Genomic DNA, 22,629 nt, shown 5'->3' with positions numbered 1-22,629 from the left:
ACGCATTTAAACATATGTTGAGAATCCACTTATATAAAAAAGGGTTTATTGGTAGTTCAAATACATAAACTGAACAAACGCAACATTGCAAAATTAAACTTTAGAAACACAAGTTTAACATTCAAACTGGAGCAGACAGTTCTATAAGAATACCCTGACGGGTGATCCTACCCTCAATTCCAAATATAACAAAAGATCGCTTCATGGTTAAAAAAATAATAATAAAAAAATCATGAAAATAAGCCACCAGTTCTGTCTGGCAGCTGCAAATAAAGGCCTCGTGCTATTGTCCTAACTACCCGACAAGTCACCAGAGACACCCATTCTGTCCACACAGCCCATTCTTACATTGGGGGGAAAACTAGACCCTATCTGATCGCAACGGCAGGAGTTCCTGTCTTGGAGCCGTTTGACCCAACTCTTCAAAGATGTTGATAAGTTTCCGATAACTTACGATCCATTCCATTTACTTCCAAGGGTAGGAAAAAAAATATAGAAAAATAAAAACTTTAATAGGCCACTTGTATCATAGGGTAACCATGAAGCATTTGAAACCGAACGTGACTGGGGTGCAGATGTACTGTAAAAATCCTGGACGTAAAGGTAAAACCTGACTGTTAATTGACAAGAGGTTTGGGAATGAGGATCGAGCAAATATGACAAGTGTGATACACAAACAGGTGACATTACTAGTGTGTTGAAGACATAACCATTGACTGATCATAAATGCTGCTGTCGCTCAGTTTTTCCTCCTTGAGTTTATGTATTTTCTTCCATTATTTTTTTTTTAGTTGGTTTCCGTCGAATCAACCGATAAACACGGCAGGTGGCTCATGCACTTAGTATGAACGAACATATACCAGTCTGTTTAAAACATCCTGCCATCACTTTGTTGATCTTCTCGCAGGCTCTGAGGCTGTCGGGGGTGGCGGAGGGCCACGTCGATCGAGGTCATCTACGTAGGATATAATAAGTTTACGTCTCTCCTCGGGAATGCAGTCAAGTACTAAATATCTTTTGTCGTTCTGTAAAACCTTCTCAACATCCTTCAGGTGCTGGTCAGACTCTTGAACCAGCTTTTTCGATCTGTAAAGCAAGAAGCAAGTGCTGTTTAGTCTCAATAGAACGCTAATCGAAAATGCTGATCCCATCGCAAACAAGAACGCAAAAGTACAAGCGCATAAGCAACCACCATTTAGGCATAAGGTTCCCACTAAAACTTCCTGAAACAAATGTCACACGTACAGGATAAACGCTTACACGTCATTCGGACTTTAGTAGACATTGTTTATTTATTTATTTTTACAATCGACTGTCTACGCTACGGTAGCAGAAAAGTAACATTTGCAGACCTTACCAAATATAAAATTGTCTACTCAACAGATTTGAGGGCCACAACATCTAGTGGGAAGAAACGTGGTAACAAACCTGTATGTTATGAACTTTGTCTCCTTCAATAACGTCCTAAAATCGGCTTTGGCAGTGATGTGTTTATCTCTGATGTATTCTTCAAACTCCCTTTGCCTTTTCTGTGAAGGGGTGAAAACAGCTTAGTCAAAAAGGGATTCTATACAATTCTAGATTTAATGGTGCGCACACATACATTGTGTAGTACATCTGCTACAATAATCTCACTTACTCGGTCGCTCGAAGAGAATTTAATGTATCGAGGATCATCCTTGATGATCTTCTTAACTTCTTTCCAAGTAGATGTTAACGTGATCTGAAAACGAAACACGTCATTACAGAACGGTACGGCACAATCACAAAACAAAGCTTACGCTTCCCATCATCACACTGGCTTTCTTGCCTAGGTAGCCGTAATCAAAGTAAATAAGAGGGTTCATATAAATGTTTACCGCGTATGTTTCATCCAGGAGCTGTCTGAATTGTTCGCGTTTCTTCTTTGTGAGCGCGTCTATGTGTTCATTGAAAAGTTTTTCTTTTTCCTCCCTTTCCAGCAGGGAGCCAGACTCCCATCTGTGATCTTTCCTGAGTGTCCTCCTGGTATCAGACCACGAAACATCGGACGACCGTACCTACGCGGGAACGCAAACAATTACACTTAAACACCCAGGAACAATTAAATGTGTAGAATTAATTATACATCGAAGCTCTCTTTTAATGTTTAATCCAATCACCAGCAACATGTTTCACAAACAATGCAAATGCCTATTGAAATGTGCGCGACATTTACAGAACAGTTATCAGTGCATCGTCATACACGAAACCCAACTGAACGGAGCTGGACTCTTCTTCCTTGTGCTGAAACACTGCCGCGCATCTGGTCACATGTACAGTCCCTTTCTAACATCTTAGATGTAGGCAGCTACGTTATGGAAACTTTTGCACATTCATGAAAGCCTTTGGCAAGAACGTATTGGCGCAGAGATCAGATATAAATGTTCTGGTTACCATATCAGATAGGAGAGCTTTGAAATTCTGGATGGCCTCCTCTCGCTTGTGCTGTTCTCTCTCCCTGTCAATCTCCTTTGTTTGCTCGGACCGCGCTTTCTGCACCTCCCGCTCTCTTTCCCGCAAACTTGCTTCGATGCGAGCTTGCCTTTCCAGTTCCTTCTCTTTATCGGTATCTAAGTTCTGGGAATACAAAGTGAATTCATCAGAGGTCTACAAACTGGACACGACCCAAAACTGCTTTATAGGAAAACAAAGGAAAGGTATTTAGAAAGTGTGCGCCGCTGATAGAAAGATGAAGTTTGAAAATGCTCCCATTGAATGCTAAAGTCACAACATACCTTTGCTAGCTTCTCAATATATTGTTTAAAAAGCTCCTCTCGCGTCGACGAACCCTCTATTGCTTTGTAACGGGGATCGCTTTCAATTTTATCTTTTATTTTGCTCCATCGTGACTGTCCGTCGAGATGGTGGCCCGATAGCAAATCAAAGAAATCCGTTTTGACCTGGATATGGGATGGGAAGAACACAAAAAGATAGATTTGTCAAATACGGCAATCAGGAGAGGGTACAAAACCATAAGTTAAGCCTTGATGCACGCCGATGAATATACATAAAGGTGCAGCCATTGAAGCACAGAGCTGTGATATGTCTGCTTGGTCAAGAAAACCAGAAAGAGGACTATGAAGAATCTAATACACCCACTACCCCAGTTACTCTTTCTCCAGACAAGAGGCTGCCCACTTACTCTTCTTACAAAGGACAGGGTTAGATCACTCAATCTATTCTCAGTTACTTTACAGCTGTTCAATCACTCCAGACAGCAGTTGCCATGATGTCCTCATGGAGTCACTGAAACCTCTCTCTCTCCTCTGTGTCACTGCTTAGACATAACTAGTTTCAAGGTATAGGACCAGCCTTAAAATAGTGATGGTTCCAATCTTTTAATGGACCCAAAAATTTCACCATAATCATGAGAATTTCAAGTAGGTCTACATGTGAACTAGGGGAAAAAAATCCCCATTTGTAAGCCCTGAAAAGAGGTCCCGTCTGTAAAAGAACTACATTTCAGGTCTGGTAACACGGTGAGGCAAGAAAGACGCCAATTACTTTCCATACTCCTAACCAGCCAACAAGACTGGCTCTTAAAAGGAAGAACAACCATAAACATCCAGTGAGAAATGGACATTACATACATATGCCGATGGCATTAAGCACTTTCTAACGTATATGTAATAGCTCAAACTAGCACATTGTAAAACCGCATCCCATCATTGCTGTCAAGATAGTAGTTTTCAAGGTCCAAGAGCACCAGGATCTGTTCCGAAACAATTTCCCACAGTTGCCACCACTAACATAACCGGCACTATTTATTAAAGCGCTTGCCGGTCTCCACGTCGCACCAGTGGCATGCTAAGCTTCCCACTGTTGCTGTCTTACTCAACTGACATTTCACTTCATTCATTTTTAATATGTGACCTTTTCTTCAAATCAACATCCATTTACAGCTAAAGATATGTTTACTGGAAGAGAAGGGAAAATGTTGGCCACGAAAAAATTCTGGACAAGGGAAAAAACCTTTGAAAAGCAGCACAAACCCCCACAAACGGAATTGTTAAGGTGGTTTGGCCACTGAAACAGCGAGGGATCTCTTTTATTGCATGGAATTTTGGCATCTTTTTTCACAGCAGGGACAGAGATCTAAAACACCGCCACTAATTGCTAGCAGAAATCCCCTTTTCATCAGGCCTACCCTTCATCAGGTTCTTCACTACTCAACACAACCCTATTGTTAACATTTATGTTTGATTTTTTTTTATGAAGAGCGTCAGATTCCTCCAGCTGAATTAATTAAACTACGTAAATCCCCCACAACCGGCTTCTACACAACTACAGCCAACATAATAGGAAAATAAAGGTCTAGGTATCATCTGAGCAGTTAAGACAGAAGGGTGGCTTTCACCCTTCGACAGACTGATGGATAATGGTTACCCTGTCTCCTTTATTCTTGGAATCTTCCTTTTCCTTCTTCCTGACCGCAACCATATACTCATTAAACAAAGTTTCCCGATCTTTCATTTTTTCAATCGCTTTGAATCGAGCGTCTTTGGCGTGCTTGGCTGCAAACTCGCTAAAAGTGGTTCTGTAAGGACAAAAAACAAAGGACCACAGGTCAATTTACCAAGTTTAGTTCAATGCAGCTACAAGGAGACAAAACAATGAAAAGGTAAAAGTGTATTTAAACGGAGCGGAATACATTATATTAAATGGCAAAGCCCTCCCCTGACTGTCATACTAGTTACCGAGATGGATTTTGTATGCCGTTCAAATATATGAATATTAACTTGGAGGAGGATCAACTTCTTGTACAGATTTCCACAACTGCATTAGAAGGAAAGTGTACTTTCCATTAACAGCACAGTTCTGCTCCTGTATATTACGTGGTGCTCACACAGGAAAATACTGAAATACTTTATTAAAACAAAATATTATAGCTATAACAAGTTTAACCAACCAACCATTAAAATATAACAAATTATAACATCAGGTGCAACTTACCCACCCCTGCACGTTATTTTTAGTAAAAAAAAAAAAAAAAAATAGCATGTAAAATGATTTTTTGGGGAAGTTTACTGCAGGTAAAGTACAAAACAAAAAAACAAAAGAAACGGTATTTGGACACAGTTCTATCATGCAATAAAAAAGAGCTATAAATCAAAATAGTCCTTGTTCACGTTTTGAAAAATGGGTGCAAGTCCATATAGTCCAAAATTAAGGGAACAATGCTTGATTTCACTATACATGTGAAATTATTTAGATTTCCCCAAAACCCCCTGCTTCAGAGCTGGCAATGCTTTTATTTTAACAAAATTCAGTAAAAGTGAGACAAACCTTGGCGTGATCTTGCCTTCCTCCATCATTTTCTTAAAGTCCTCTTTAGCTTGCATAATCTTGTTTTTCTTTTCCCGGCGCTCCTCTTCTGCCCTGGTTTTCACGTACTGATCAAACACCTACAGTGAAATCAATTGGCTTCCTTGTGAAAACGGTCGGACAGCGGGGAGAAGACGCCGCGCTCCGACATAATTACTGTAAAACTCGCAAAGCGATTAACGTACTGGCGGGGTGCAACAAAACCGGGGCCATTGACAAACGGGAAACTTTATTAGTCGGATGCCGAGGACACAAGCAAGGTGAAAGCCCTAAAGGTAAGGAGCATCAAAAAAAGTAACCAGCTACCAAAATCAGTTTTTCAATACGCAAGTTCGGCTGGATTCCCATTTATTAACTTAAGCACAGTCATTTCAAAAATTCATACCCACGAGATCCGTCAAGTAGCTTTGGGGAAATACTATAGAAAATACTAGTTTTGACCTCTTACAAACGTTATGTATTTAAAATGTCAAGTGATCGTCTTAAGTCTCAAACGCAACAGGGCTAGTTGTCTGCAGTATGATTATATTAATCTGACAATGAGGTGGAAGCCTAGGACCACTGGTGGTCTGAATACAATTCTTGAACCACCAACAAACCTAAAAAGTTACTCTTTATTATTCACTTTAACGTACTTTTCATAACTTTACCTGCTTTCTTTCTTTAGGGTTGAGGAGTAAGTAACGGGGGTCAAACACAATCTTGTGCAGTTCTTTTTCCCAGGTTGAAAAAGCTGAAACCTTTTAGACAAAAAGACATAATGATGGGACAACAAATGCACAGAATTAGGATTGATTTTCTTAGTAATTAAAACGCTGGAGATTGAAGCTACACAAGCTCAGCTACAAATCTGCAGGACATCTGTGAAAAGCAGTACATAATAGAAACCTGCGCTGAAATTGTCATCATTAATAAATGACAAACAGTGGGAGGTTAGATTGGCAAATATTTCATACTAATTGGCTCGCACGACTAATAACTCATTAAAATAACCACTACCGAGTGACATTTAGGAGCCACATAAGAGGAAATCCTTAGAAGTATAAGTCGCATGCCCTGAGTGGGTTTCAGACACATAACCCTTTCACCGCAAACCCACTCATTACAAGTCTATTCATGAAAGATGTTAAAAAGGGACGTTTGCATTACAAACATTTTGCCGTAATGGTGAAGGGCTTTTCCCATTAGCTAGCCGTCCAGCCGTGAACATTGGCAGAGCGTGCTTTTATTTTAATTAGCTATAAACAGTTCCACCGGACCCCAGACTGAAGATCCTTTTACTGGAGAATTTGTAAAGAATTTACCATTAGTTCCTCCTGCAAAGAAGAATGCATTTTAAAGTATACTTTAACAAGCATTCTCGCAAGAACAAATAATCTGTTTAGGGCTGCAACTAACGATTATTTTAATAATCGATTAGTTGGCCGATTATTTTTTCGATTAATCGATTAATCGGATAAAAAAATACATTATTTTAAATTGAAGAAAAATTGCAATAAAAAACGTACAATTTACACTTTCATCTCTTTATTGCAATGGCCTCTCTCTATTCACCTTCTTATTTTACTGACATAATAATAAAAGCTACAAGAACCCAAACACAGTGCTTCTCAAACTAGGTTTTAATACAAAGTTATTAGTAAATATTAATTCATATGTTAACTATTTTTCATATTTAATAAAAACTGAGAAAAAAGCCTTGTTTAAATTTTTTTATTTACCAAACTGCCCCCAGTTATGCACATCTGACCCCCAGCTTGCCACTCTGCCCCATATATGCCTTATACCTCTTATATGCCAGATTCCACTGTGCCCCCTGATATGCCACTGTGCCCCTGATATGCCTTATACTCCTTATATGCCAGTGATATGCAACTGAGCCCCCTGATATACCTTTTACCCCCAGATTTGTTTTATGCCCCCCTGATATGCCTAATATCGATGTCTTATACCCCCTATATGCCACTGAGCCCCCTGATATACCTTTTACCCCCAGATATGTTTATGCCCCCTGATATGCCTAATATCCATATGTCTTATACCCCCTATATGCCCTAAAAATTCATAATACCCCCCATACACCACTATAACTCACCCATACACCACTCTGGCTCCTCCCCTCCCATACACCACTCTGGCTCCTCCCCCTCCCATACGCCACTCTGGCTCCTCCCCCGCCCATACACCACTCTGGCTCCTCCCCTCCCATACATCACTTTGCCTCCTCCCCCTCCCATATACCACTCTGCCTCCTCCCCCCCATACATCACTCTGGCTCCTCCCATACTCCACTCTGCCTCCTCCCATACATCACGTTGGCTCCTCCCCCTCCCATACATCACTTTGCCTCCTCCCCCCTCCCATACTCCACTCTGCCTCCTGTGAACCTCCGTTTCTGACAAGACACAAGGGAGCCGGGTAGAGAGGCAGAGTGGCGTATGAGAGGGGGAGGAGCCAGAGTGGTGTATTGGAGGGTGGCTCCCATACACCCCTCTGACTCCTCCCCCCTCCCATACACCGCTCTGCCTCTCTACCCGGCTCCGTTACTGAAGGCACTTTCATTGCAGCTTCATAGAAGCCACAGTGTAAGTGAAGGGCAGTAACGGAGTCTGTCTGTGCGATGCAGACCCTCACCGGCCATCAGAGAGGATGATTCTCTGTCAGCCGGTGAGGGTCAGCATCGCACAGACAGACTCCGTTACTCACCTTCACTTACACTGAGGCTTCTATGAAGCTGCAGGGAAAGTGCCTTCAGTAACGGTGCCGGGTAGAGAGGCAGAGTGACGTATGGGAGGGGGGAGGAGTCAGAGGGGTCTATGGGAGGGGGGAGAGAGACGGAAGTGAGAGACCGGCCGACAGTGAGGGGAATCCAGGTCCCCTGCAGCGTTGCGGGGGATCTGGATTCCGGTGTTATAATCCGATCTCTGTTTGAGGTCGGATTATATAAGGAGAGGAGTTTTTCAGAGCATTTGCTCTGAAAAAAACCTCTTTTTATAATCGATAAAAATCGATCCGATTAATCGATGATGAAATTCGTTGACAACGATTTTCATAATCGATTATTATCGATTTTATCGATTAGTTGTTTCAGCCCTAAATCTGTTGCAGCAGATGCCCTGCTCCTCCACTGTGCAACACGTCTTGCCACTGATTGGTTCTTTCAAGCAGCCAATCAGTGGCAGGAAAGTGCTCCCATTAAAATCAATAGCAGCACTTTTAATAGAAGCACACGGGGTCTGAAAAGTTCCCAAAGCCACAACAGGACTGGGGGTTGAATATTTTACGTGGAGCGAGATTTGCTCTGCTGAACTCCATGGCATTTAGCCGGGGTCTGGAGAGGGGCAAATTATTTAGGATTCTGTAGAATCCCCCCCCCCACGCACTTCCAAAACAGACAACACTTATTAAACCTATTCTAAGGATTATACCTATGAAACCTCTAGATTGTAAGCTTGTTTGAGCAGGGCCCTCCTCACCTGTTGTCTCTGTAAGTCAATTTATGTTACATACTACTTTTTATGTCCTGTCTACCCATTGTACAGCGCTACGGAATTTGATGGCGCTATATAAAACAATAATAATAATCTCGAACTTTACAGTTTAGCAAAATAATCTCACACGTTACAAATGTTACAATAAGCATATGGTAAGCACTGCCAATAAGACGCAGCACTTGTTGGTACCCAGATATCTGCACAAGGGAAATTTACTAGGAACCAGCACGTCTTAAGACAGCAGGCGGCCTGTTACCTTGAACATTTGAGTGTTGTGCAATTTAAATGACTTGTGTGTGAAAAATAAGTCAGAAAAGATTTATATACATCTTAAAAGATGATTTTCTAACCCCTCTCTCCAGCAACATATCTCTAAATTGTTTCATTCGAGCATCCAGAGGAACAATGGAACGTTCTCGAGCAGCTTTGATCTCAGCCTCCATGGCGGTTTCTTTTTCAGACTCCGGGTCATCTTTCCTGTAGTGAAGGAAAAAAAGGAATAATTTCTTGTGAAGGGCTAATTCACAACTGTAATTCGAAATATGTGCCTTAGCACGACGGTTATCTAAGGAATAGTAGTCTGCGAGAACATTATCAATATCGTACACATTTACGTATGCATATAATCACCATCGTAAAAGGCACCTTCAGAGAGGAAAAAGAACATGGGTGCCACGACGCCAGTACTTTGATACGATAACAATCAAAAAGATGGAAGTCATATAAATGCTTTAAAAGCTGAATTACACTGCCTACTCATCAACATGAAAATAAGGCTCCGACCATCGCCATTCATCAATCAAGCGTACCTTGCTAGGTTTTGACTGTTGTAGTATAACTGCAGAACTTACTTTCTCTTTTTAGCTTTTATAGGTTCGTCATCATTGGCATCTTCTGGGGATTCATGATCTTCTTTAACTGTTAATAGATGAAGACAAGTTTAACTGCCATGAGAGCTTAGCATTGTCGGTTTTATACGTCCAATTTATATGGCTCCGTGGATCTTTAGGATTGCTACACTTTAAGGATGCCAAATACAGAGCATTTTATTATTTGGAAGTAATGTTATTCATATTGGGAATTTACCTATTCACCAAGATGTTTCAGTCTCTGCTGGAAATACACGTAATAAATATAAGGTTATGCATTTGGTGTGTGAATGGTGTGTTCAGTACTATTACAAAGAATGATCTCGTTACGCTCCACTAAGTAAGGGCTTGCCTAGAACATCAATATGGTAAGTGAATGTATGTTTTTAATAACTACATGAATAGTTTTAATGTAAAAGTAGCCATGACAACCAAATAAAATCATAGCAACAATTTGTCTACCTGGAATGAGAAGACAGTTTCTTTATTGTAATTTCATCTTGTCTCATATAAGATAAATGACCCATTTGTCCAGCAAGAGGATCAGATGGGTGAGAGAGCATACGTTCCCGTAATTTAAATTTTATTCTAGGGCACGGCGGGATCGCGTCAAGTTACGTTGGAAGCGCACACCAAAACTCACAATATTTCCTGACATCTTCCATTCCTCTTTTATGTGGAGGTTCTTGAATGATTTTGTCTACATCCGCTCTGCCAATGAGGTCTTCGGGGCGATCCCACATTGAAAGACGTGTAGTAGGATTGTAGAAAAAGACGCGCTCGTCGCCGGTCCATACAACACACCTAGCAGTGGAAAAGGAACAATCAAACCTACAGCCAGAGGAGCCATGTGGCTGTACGAGCCAGCCAGTGGACACGGCCAGGCACATTCAACACCCGAGGCAGATGATTGAAACAACGTCTGCGCCTCCCCGTTCCGGAAAAACCACCCGTGCAAAGGAGCGGAAAAGCACGTTCACACGAACCCCTGCCATCAGAGCTTTAACTAAATTATTAAAAAGTCGCTACAGCCGTCATATGCAGTTTGACGCATATGATAGCCGAGCGAGCCCTTGCCAACACACTGAGAGATTCGTCAGAAGGTGGGGCACGGCAGATTTATATTTTCGTTTCGACAGATAAGGAATGCATATTTAATAATGCGCCTTCTTTGTCGATAAGCATCAGTGCATGAGACAGTAAACGGTCTCTTAGTAAAAGGACCTATAGCTTTTGCTTTTTATTTGGCAATCAGTGCAACAATTTTTGAGATTTTTAATTTAAAAAAAATCAACTCATGGAAGCTGCCTGTGGCGGAACCAGCATTGTCTAAAAGTTTCTGTTAAGTTTATAACGCTTCTCCTCATCCACACTTCCAAATAACTCCTGAATCAATCAATCATCAACTTAATATAACAGAGATAAGATGATGGGAAAAATAATCATGCAGATGCCGAGAAAAGTAAATTAAAACACAGTTCGCCATCGTAAACACATAAAGCGGGATGATATTACAAACTAGAACACATTTTCAGGGAGTTAGTGCACTGAGCTTTAAAATATAAGACGTGGGGGGTAGGTAGGGGGCAGTAGCAGATCTACTTTGCTCTATTAGACATTTCACCAGTAAATTTTGCCTGTACCCGCCAAAAAAACCTCACTCACATACTTACTCAATACAGCTTAATAGGATTCCTTGCATGTGGAAAAAGATGTTATATCCGAGCATAACAAAAAGCAAATATGGTATGAAAGTAAGAGCTCTTGCCTGTATAAGATGCAAAATCCAGGACTAACACAAAAGTTTCTGCAAATATTGGCAAGAAAACAGGCTTTGGGATCATAAGTACCATGGAGTGCCAGGAATGGGTGTCGTAGCTACTGGGCGGGCTTTTTGGGCAGCCTTTTCTTCCTCGGTCATCTCCTCTTCTTTTGGTTCCTGGAAAGAGATAAGATAAGCAGTTGGTACGTGGACAACTAATGGATGCTCAACCAAATGTGTATAGGGGAGCACAAGGCAAGAAGAACCCGACTCAAAGGCACGCGTTAAAAGAACGTTCATTGTTTTTTTGTTGATCAGATGATGCTATGCACCATTTTGGTAGCAGAGGAAAGTCTAAATCCACCCATGGTATTGTATCACAAAGTTGGCATTACTTTAATACATCGTCTTTTCTCTATGTGGATTGACTGCTGCATGGAAGCAAGTTCCTTTTAGTTTGGAAGATATAGACAAAACAGCAAACAGGAGATGTATTACGTTGGACCAACCAAAAACAAACAAACAAAAAACTTTTGGCTTTAAATCGGACAAAGATTAGTTGACTTGGTCGAACATGAATCTTCGCAGTATATCCAAGCACCTCAGATACCTGCAGAGTGAAAACTAGAGACCCCCATAGGTAGATAGATTCTCTGCTTGATGGAACGAAGGAGATTCTTTGAGAATGTGTTAAGTTCGGTCTTGCAAATTGTGTCACGGTCAGCCTAAGTTTGAGCCCGAATTAATAACTAAAACTAATTCATAAATAGACACAATCCAGTGTTCCCACAACAGGACACAAAAGCATTCGCTGAATCTCCTGCCGCGACGATCCTCTGATAACATCAATATGAATGAAATTGCAAAAGACCTACATTGATTAGTAGAACGGGAAAGGATGCATTAAACAGGTACTCATCTCGTAAAGATTTAGAAGCACTTTTGGATCTAGATAAATATATATACTATGCAGGATCTTCATCTGGATTCTTGGGACACCTAAATGCCTGAAGAAGGCTCTTATACGATATTCATTACTCTTCTGAAGAATTTAAATGACTCAGAGCAACAGTGTATATTGTAATCATTGCCAGGTGGTGTATATAGTGCATCTATAACCCAATAGAGAAAATGACTGGTACGATTTGAGGTCGTAGAATGGTAGAATTACATGCCTTATGAATGCCGTTACACACAATTAAAAATCCTATGCAACAGTAAAGTTCTAATGAACAGTACCCTCTGCTGTAAGTAGAAGGTAGCTGATGCGGCTTGAATGGCACGAGCCCAAGACGAAAATGCAAAAAAAAAAAAAAACGTAATTCAATATGTGCTCAATGTGACAGACTGCTAATGTTAAAGCATACCGATTATATCGAACGTTAGGAAAAAACAAATAGAAGTCACAAGATTGTGTGAAAGGCGGTTGCAGGATATTTACTATTAGTAATATTGGGAATATTAATAAAGCAAATAAGTGCGCCAAAATGAATTCTTTACTCTTAAATACTAAAGATAATTTTTTTCTTTTTTACTTAAAATGTTTAATCTTAACGTTTTTAGAATAACGTGTACAATAGTTGGCTACTGCTTGGCAGGTAATACAAGGCTTTACTTGTGGAGTATGTGGAGACTAGACTGCCCCCGTGAATGCTCCCACACAGACACATACCATCCCACTCCCACTAAAAAGTAAGTGAAAAGGACAATACCAAGTCACTTGGTTGCTGGCTTTTACCTCCTTAATCTCCTTGGGAGGCTCTTCCTTGGACACGTCATCTTCTGCCTCCATGGGCTGAGTTTCCTCCACAATTGGATCTGGTTTGGCTGCCTCTTTTAACTTTTCCATTTCTTTATCTGGAGGAGTTCAACAAACATTGTTATTTTGCTATAAAACATGAGCAATTTCCAGAGCAGATAGCCTCTATCAGGGAGAGTTAAGAAACGGGCACAGAAAATGCTCCTCTGTGGCTTAGATTTGACACGTCAGAGATATTGGCAGCACTTTAGTTATTTTGGAATAGCAATAGCAACTGGGGTAGTTGGAGTAATTTAAAAAAAAAAAATAACATACTGATTTTTGACAGCAAACTAAACCCTAACGATGGAAGAAAACCAAACGATCAAATGATTTCAAAATTATCTTCATTATTAGAATAACGCAGCCATGCACACCGAGACAGAAGCAGAAACACACACCCTTTGCTTTTAATTCCTGGGGCTTGTCCCAAGTGGATTCCAAGGTCCTGTTATTGTAATAATACGTCTTGCCGTCGGCCGTTTTGTACTCTGACCACTCGCAGACAATCGTTGCTCCTGCTAAGGTCGCGGGAGACGCTGCCAGAGCCACTTGGGGATGGATCATCGGCACGAGTGGAGGCGCCATCCCAGGCAGGACACCTGCGGGCAAGTTTTAGGTTTAGTTTCAGAGAAGCACGTGAAGAAGGAGCGATCAAAACGCGACTTAGAGACTGAAAATGTATTCAGACACAAAGATGACAATGGTAAAAACTACCATCAACCAACGCTACCATCTACACATCGCTTACATTAGAGTTTTGCTTGCAGGCAGGACGTTAAATACTTCAGTTGCCGGCATACTGTTAATGTCAAACGTGCTGGTAATATTTAACACACAATGGGGAAATTTACCAACTAAAAAATATCAGTGTTTAAATACATGAGGCATTCTGAGTTGCTTTAGCATGGCATTTGTTGTTTTAATCCGGATTCACAGGTAAAATGAATTGCCGCATCAAACTACATACACGGCCAACTGAAACCTCAATAGCCTCTGCAAATGACTTGTGATGTGTTAGTAAATTTCCCCAATGATATCTATGGACGTTGGGGCACAGGTGAACATTTAGCATGCCTTATATCTTGCAGCTACTAGGGAAGGGGGTATAAAATCAATCACAAACACAAAATAATAAAAATAAATACATTTAAAAAAAGAAAAAAAACACTCGCTACCATGCCAACTGTCAGACAAAAACATCTAGAAGATTGTTAAAAAAGTTACCGGTTTTGGTGGTAGCGACTGTCTTTACATACGGGCAGCTGACTATTTGCATCATTGCTACACCTGTAAAATGGATACGCAAACATGTTCAGAAGCCACCAGACGTCTGCTTCTACTAGGGCCAATTCAAAGTAAGACTGAAGAATAAGTCGGTAGGTTCATGGGATATCTCGCCAGCAGGGGTGGCTGGGGCCAACACAAAGCAGATACAAGAACGCATATACAGATGGCTTCTAATTCAAAAAGCCAAAGCTTGTAGATGGCGATGGGGTACATTACATGAGCCTATTAGCCCCGTCTGCCATCACATTTATGAAATCTCTCTACAAAAAAAAATATTCAATCTGGCCTCCAACATAACCCGATAAAGCCACTGACTGCTTTGCTTTTATCCCATTTTCAAGTGCAGTAAAATTATCGCAAATAATGGGAGTTAGTTCTGCAAAACTCTGCTGTATATCACTGCTGTAGAAACGTTTACAGCTAGCAGGTTGTTTGGTTCCCTAAATCATTAATTCAATGGAATCAACATTTTAATATGAAGAAAATCAGTAACCATTTATTATCTTGTAATATGCATAAGAGTGTAAAAGTGAAATAGTGTATCTAAACTCAGTGTATAACCAGAGAACATCAAACAGGTGATAAGATCTAATATTCGCTCCAGCAATCCACCTCATTACGTCATTTTCCGAAACCTACATTAGTACGTTTTGGATCATGCTCCGGATGTTTAAGCGCAAATTCTGTATGTTTTTAAAAAAATTCTGTTTTTCCTCTAGATTTTTTTTTTTTAACTTGGGGTATATTTACAAACTTTCTTTTTTTTTGGTCCCTCTGCCTGGAGGGATGTGCCGATAAGGTCAGTAAAGCACGTCAGCCAATCAGCTGAGAGCAACTACCGCGCAAGTAATCTTTTTACACGGCTCCTGCCGCAGGAACACTAGATCAGTAGCCGCACCTTACGACTAACCATCACCTTGGGGACCCCCCGGCAGCATTAATATATTTATCAGCCGAGTTACATTCAACCCAAAATGTATGAGAATCCTACAAACACTGCTGGTTTTAGTATAACCAAGCCACCGTGCAATGTCACAAGCTCATTCTTGCCAGTAGTATCACCTTCTGCCGCCAATGCTTCTTCTTACAAAAGCTGACTTTATTATATCGCCACCTACAGAGGCTTATCGGTACTGCAACCTGGCTGGCATACACAATGTTATATTTCAGTCCCTGAGTTATGTATACATTTATAATACCCTAGAACGGGAAGAATTCCCCAATGTCCTTGTCAACCATTGGGAGCAGGAGTGCAATTTCATTCGATTGCATGGGAGCCTCGCTCTTTAACTGCCTTACTCCCTTACGTCATCTACTTTTTTGTGTGTGTTAATAACATAATAAGTTGTAGAAAATCTTAGCTACTAGAAAGGCTAATCAATATAGAACATTTTCAAGTATAATTGCGGTCATCTTTCAAAGTGTTACAGAAGCTGCCTGTGAGCTATCAAAGTCTGTGAATTCTTTCAAACAGTACTATGCAAACTGGAAAAAAGTCGAGGAACGAGTGGGATTATGGAATATTTCCATTCTCTTCTAAATAGGAACATTTTATGCAGTAGACAAAACACATCTATCTACTTTTAATTAAAAATTGAATATAAAGACACGTGTGACATCACAGCTATTAGATTGATACATTACCTGGTAAAGGAATGGGCATGCCAGGAAGGGGGACGCGAAATGGGGGTACCATGACAGGAGGGAAGGCAGGGATTGCTGTGGCCTGCTGGGCTACTGCATGAGAAACGTTGGGAGGTAATGTCTGCGACAGCTGCTGCGACAAAGTCTGTACCGAAGAAACCGCCGGAGAAGAGGTCGCGACACTCACTGATGTCGTGTTTGCCGAAACAGACACGCTTTGGGTTGGCTCTGGAGCCGACGAACCTAATTAAGAGTAAAAAGGATATATTCCTAAAAGAGCTGTAGCCAAAAACGAATTGAACAAAGCTCGGCTAGTAAATCAAACAATATTTCAAAGCCTCAATTAGAAATTTAGACTCTAGATATTTACAGAAGCCCCAAGTTGGGTAATTGCACATATAACCATTTCTACAGCCCGTTACTTAAAGTCTTCCATGATGAGAACATCTCTCGATACATAGCAGTGGAACATAAGTTAAAATGTACATTTCAGAAGGTGGCAGTACTTACTAGGGATCACTTGTGAGATCGAGTTTGAAGTAGTAGTATTAGTGGAGGAAGACTGGCTGACTGAAGAAGATGATGTAGACTCCAGTAACGCAGGGCTGCTCGTTGTGGGAGATACGACAGAGACTGCCTGCGCGTGAGCGGCCTGGGCTTGAGCCTGCGCGGCCTGAGCTTGAACTTGGGCCTGAGCTTGAGCCTGAGCTGCCATCAGTGGAGTGAGCTCTGATTGTTGGATGACCTTTACTCCATCGGGCTTTGACCATGCAGACTCCCGAGTACGAGCATTGTAATAATAGACCTGGTCATGAAAATTATAAATAAAATGTGTTTATTATATATCTATCAAATATAAAACCAACATTTCAGACCCACGTAATTTCCCAGAACACACAATTCTTGCTGTTCTATACTGAAACCCAGGGCAGCAACCAGCACCATCCTTATGTTTTCTTGGCATGCAGACGGTAATTAGCAACTACTAGTGAAGCTCATCAACTCAACTGCCAACTTGAATCAAACTTCTAATGATTACAATAGTGTATTATGTTTTAAGAACACTGATTTGGCTTCTCTGCACTAATGAATTAATTCAGACATGCCGTTCCCATAGTGCCTATAAACTACCGCTTCCTGAATAATCTAATGGTCCAAGCCTAAAGAACTCTAGTGATAAATACACTTTCTGCTCAAAATTCTATAGAAAAGAAAAAAAGCGTAAGTCACGAAACTATTCAATTTTTACTCCAATCTGTTACCCACCTTTCCATCGGGAGTCTTATTCTCCACCCAGATCTCCTCGTTTGGTGGCAGCGACGGGGCTTGCGTGGGAGTTGGGTTTTGGTTGGGACTTGCTGCAGTGCCAGGCGTGGACACGGGTGGCATCCCTGGAGGGAATAACATGCCGGGAGGTGGCATACTTCCCATGTGCGGAGGCATGAAGGGAGGTCTCTGAGGAAAACGTACAATAGTCAGGCACGTAACAAGGATTCAAAAGGACGACAAGTTTCCGTCGGCAGGCTAGACTAGATTTTGCTCCCAGCTTAGCATTAACTAACTTGTTACAGGACAATTAAACCGTTAACACTATTTAGGTTTAACGACTCAATTTGATCAGCAACACAGATTCTAAACAAGGGATGATCGTACGAAAAGATATATAAGGAAAATAAAAATGCTACTTGATACCAATAAGAGTGAAAGCCAGGAGACGAAATGGCTTATGAACTAGTAGTCCACAGTCTATCTTGTTTGTGCCACAATTTGGCCAATCCATAATAAAAATACTAATGATCCCATCGGGTATATATACATATAACCGCGATTTGACGTTTTAAAAGACTTACCTGGAGATGAGGAGGCGTCATCGGAGGCGGGATGCCGCTTGGTGGTGGTATAGGAGGCATATTAGGATCGAAGGGAGGTCGGCCGTACGGAGGCCGTGGAGGCGGGGGTGGACCTCGCATCATACCAAACGGAGGAGGGGGCCGCAAAAGCGGCGGAGGGCCTCTCATGACAGCACTAGGAGGAGGGGTCGGCCCCCGAAAGCGCAGAGCTTGCTGCTGCTGCTGAGGAGGTTGTTGTTGTTGCTGCTGCTGTTGCGCCATCCTAAATGGATACATTGATTTGCGTTAGTCCGAATTTACAAAAGAAAAATTGCCATAAATTTGAGCTAAAGCCAGTCTTTTCTAATGGCTGCAAGGCCTTTACTTTGGGATCTCGGATTTAACCACACTGCAGGGTAGTAAATCTACAACCCGGGGCACTAGGCTCAGTTTTTTATTCACTGACGTCGAAGTCAAACTGACAGCCAATAGGAACTCGCAGGAACTCGATTGATTCTTGATAATATTTAAAACAAACAATCTTAACTAGGAAGTGAAAGCCCTTAACCATGTGCACATTTGCATCTTAATAGCAAAACAGCAAAGGGATCTCAATGAAAACCAATCAGAAATGAGACTTGGCAACAAAGCCCCCCTTTCTTGCTTTTGTCCCCATCCTTGGGGTGTTGTACCCCAATCCAAAAATATCAAAACAAGTCATCAAACGTCCATACGCCCCATAATTCACTTTAAAGGTGATGTTCCAATGACAAAAAAAAAATAGTAAACCTTTTTTAAATGAAAAGAAAGATTAACACAATTGTTATCCTAAGCATTTGAGTAAAAAAAAAATCTGCATTATTTAGTGGAGATCACTACCTGCTCCCTCGTATCTACTGTATCAAGTTCAACCCTTTCACCTTTCATCCCCCCTTCTGACACAAATTGCCACAGTAAAGATTCTCTCGAGTCCAAACGGCAATCAGATTTCTCCTTGGATCAAGAAGCTCTAAAATGTTTTTTTTTTTTTCCTACTAATTTTAAATTAGTTTTCATACAAGTAACGGTCAGTGATTTTGTTAATGAAAAATAACGTTTGAGGCTTTAACCATTCAGAGCTAGCATGCTATGATCTTAAAGTTAAATCACATATACTCAATAAAAATGCTTTGTAATTGCAACCTGGGATACAGTTTTTAAGATGTATTTATAACCGGAAGATGGTGATATTTTAGGGTTATCCTATAGGATGCGCAGTATATATTTTTAGACTGATATATACTCGCCCGCTGCTTATAAGAAGCATTAATCTGCCGTGTATTTATATGCATATAACATGATCCTCGTTTGATTTGCTTTTAGCCTTCTCTTTCACATATTTTGAGATGTCGTCATTGTGGTTCATGTAGCCCTTTTATTATTATTTAATGTTTGATACGGCGCCATCGTATTCCATAGCACTGTACAACAGGTATGTTTATAACTAGCGGGATAATGTGCCAATGATTAGACTCGCCTGGTGTTTCAGCTCCCTATCTCGGAGTTCTCTCTCCTATTCATCCTATGCGGATGTCTGCTTCATTCAAGTAATCCAATGCTGCATTTGGCTATTAAAGGGTTAAATTACGCAGAGCCGGTGGAACCGCAACCAGACTGTTTGAATTGACCTGTCAAACACTTTTTACTGAGAAACACAGGCCAAATCGACGTCTTATTATTTACATTATGGTTTATTGCGTTATATAGCGCCATCGTATTCCGCAGCGCTGTACAGTGGCTCTCCTTTAGGCATCCCACCTGGCTCCTTGCCCCCAAAATTATTTTTTTCGATCTTGGAATTCCATGTGAAATCTGATCATTTTGGGGGTGAAAAATTCTCGGCAGAACCCCGGATCACTGGGTGTTATCGGAAAGGAACACAGAGGAAGCGTCTTCAAGAGCGCTTCGGGAATAAGCCTTGTAATTAGCTCATTTTGGTAATTTCATCCTAAACACCATGCATGGTTGCTATAACAACTAAGAGCAGACTCCGTGTCAAAGCTCACCTGATACCCGTGTACATTCTGTACAGGGGCAGTTATATGCAGATGTAATGCAAGGAAGTCGTATCTTATTGCGAGGGTGGTAGATAAATGGAGGAGCCGTCCAGTAGAGTTTGATACAGCGAGATCATTTACACATGCATGGGATAGGCATAAAGCTATCCTGAATCTAAGGCAAGATCAAGGACCGAGTCTTATATGAGGGCTGAATATTCCTTAAATGCCGCCAAATTCTATGTTTCTACGCAGCGTCCGAACCCAGTAATAAAATTGGAACACGCATGTTTACAGCTGCGAATGGGATTGGTCGCATGGAGTCTGGTGAGAACCAATGGGCCGCGCTGATAACAGGGCAATTCCGGTCCATTGTGCGCCATGTAGCTCAGCCACAAATGGAGCGCACATGCAACGTACTCCGTGCGCAGCACTCGAGAGCAGCCATGAGGTTTATAAACACGGCCCGGGCATTTGCTACTTTGTACGGGGCATGCGTGCTCAGAGGGGTTACGGGAACGAGCCGCTAACCTATTTACCGAGCCATCCAGCCCATATATAGGCACATGAGGTATACCGGCATGCACGCCTCGGGTCATGCACCGTATGTCTCACCTTATCTCGCTATTGTACCTCTCCGCCTCGGTGTCCCCGCGTTCCGCCATTACAGGAACAACCGACAACCCTAGAATGATCCCGCCTACACCCAAAGCACCTGACCAGCACCTTCCAAACGCGATTGGATAGAGGACGGCTCGTCAATCAACGTGACTTCCGGGTAATGGACATCGGCGACTCTCTGCGCATGCCTCACAGGAAGGCCATCGTGGGGTGTGGCGAACCGGAGGCAGGGATGTATTCTGATTGGCTGGTGGTCAGAGCATGCTCAATAAACTGAATGATATTAAGGAGTCATTCGTAGTACTGGCAGACTCTGGGCTCGTTTGATGTGTAGTCCGTTAATTTTGTAGCGCCACACTGTGTTTTATAGGGAGACCATCTACAGTTCAGCACGTTAGTTCTGTGTTAGCGGTACCTACATGCAGAGTTCATTTTCCTTTCTGTGCTTCTCCCTAATTTAAGCGAAGGAGACCGTCCTTTGGACCCAAATTCCCGTGTCCCTCTGTTTTCCCGTTATATCACCTCGCAGACTGTTTAATGAGTGTGTCACGGTACTGTACACTCCTAACGGCCACAATAATGTGTATTTCAATAGCCTACTCTTTTTGCATGCCTCATGCTTCTACTTAACCACGCCCCTTTAAACATAAGCCTTTTGGCCATTTCAAATCTCACGTAAATACTGGCCGCCAGGCAAATGCCCTTTGGGCTGAAGGTACAACTAAAGGTGTGGTAGATACTGTTGTTTAGTGTGTTAGCTGCTGACTGGCAATGGAGGGCTCACACCTTCTGGCCCAGGGGCCAGTAAAGCAAGGTGGCCCCTCTGGTAAGTAACACAGACACACTGGCACGCATATTTACATACATTTATACACGCTAACACATATACGCATGCTAACACACACACTCATTCTAACACCCCCGCTTTCTTACTATCTCACTCCCTTACCCCTTTACCCCATTCAGTGTGCAAGCGGCTACGCTTTTACGGCGAGGTCAAGTAATATGGCGTTATGCGTTTGAAGAACTTTGGACCAGGCCGGGGCAATTGCACCCCTGGGCCAGTCCACCCTGCTGGCTGGATACATGCAACTTCGCACTTCCAAAGTGGGTAGTTGCATGTATCCAGTTGGCAGCCACACATGTGTCATTTGTTGGCCACTGACCTTAAAGTGCCAGGGCTAATTTGCATCCCTAATAATGGCAGAATATAGAGCTTACCTTATTTTGGGTTTGGGCCTGGCCAGACCCTGTGCTCAGCTCGTCATGTAAGAATCACCATCAATGTGTGAACAGTCTGAAATACGGAACTGAATACCGAATAGTATCGGGTAAAATATGTATTCAATAACAATGCTTTCAGGTAACTGCATGTGTGTTTGTTATGTTTGCCCATTCTACTAGCCAAACTCCATGGTTCCCTGCCGACCGCTTCCGCATCTCTTTCCGCATTTTCTTCTTCATTTTCTGTGTTATCCATTCTATCTTCAATCTTCTAACTTTGTCTGCATCTCAGCGGACATAATCCAGCGTAGACGTCCGCCAAAATGACGGTGCTTGCGGTGGCATCCTCCCCGATTGAAGGATCAGCAGAGGACGTTACTGAAAGTGCCAACTGAGGGCAATATGGCAACACTGTGATGTCCTCTGGTGATCTTCTGACCTTGGGAAGAATGTCACCACAAGCACTGGCATATAGGTGGAAGTTCCCACCAAGTTGCGTCTGCAAAAATAAGTTGAAAAACTGAGAACAGAAGATGAAGAAAAAAAAATATGTGGAAGATGATGCGGACGTAGCAGGCAGAGAAGGAAGGCAAACATTTACAGAGCGTGAGAATGAGAGAGTGAGTGTGGGCACTGGGCAACGGATTTTGTTCCCGAATAAAAAATGCTCCCCAAATTTTTGGCCGAACTAAATGGGCAGGGACCGAAATTCTTTG

The 22,629-nt window shown here is 41.9% G+C and overlaps 2 protein-coding genes across 2 annotated transcripts in view; one reads left to right on the top strand and one right to left on the bottom strand.

Moving 5' to 3' along the window:
* The window catches only part of LARS1 (leucyl-tRNA synthetase 1), a 147,878-nt gene that overhangs the window by 6,192 nt on the left and 119,057 nt on the right, over positions 1-22,629 (top strand). The gene's annotated exons all lie outside the window — the stretch shown is intronic.
* Positions 30-20,765, bottom strand: TCERG1 (transcription elongation regulator 1). The gene is made up of 21 exons (XM_053463644.1): positions 20,684-20,765; positions 18,054-18,315; positions 17,470-17,658; positions 16,714-17,008; positions 16,204-16,446; positions 14,497-14,559; positions 13,671-13,871; positions 13,210-13,328; positions 11,560-11,648; positions 10,353-10,513; positions 9,692-9,758; positions 9,191-9,317; positions 5,997-6,086; positions 5,308-5,426; positions 4,408-4,558; positions 2,757-2,921; positions 2,416-2,598; positions 1,860-2,039; positions 1,640-1,723; positions 1,429-1,529; positions 30-1,086 (listed from the first exon to the last, which is right to left on the bottom strand). The coding sequence occupies exons 1-21, from the start codon at positions 20,731-20,733 to the stop codon at positions 885-887; spliced, it is 3,141 nt and encodes a 1,046-aa protein (XP_053319619.1). The 5' UTR covers positions 20,734-20,765; the 3' UTR covers positions 30-884.

The sequence above is a fragment of the Spea bombifrons genome, chromosome 4 (genome assembly GCF_027358695.1).
Source record: "Spea bombifrons isolate aSpeBom1 chromosome 4, aSpeBom1.2.pri, whole genome shotgun sequence".
Classification (NCBI taxonomy): Eukaryota; Metazoa; Chordata; class Amphibia; order Anura; family Pelobatidae; genus Spea; species Spea bombifrons.
The sequence above is the reverse complement of the archived record's forward strand: the minus strand, read 5'-3'. Positions and strand labels throughout refer to the sequence as shown.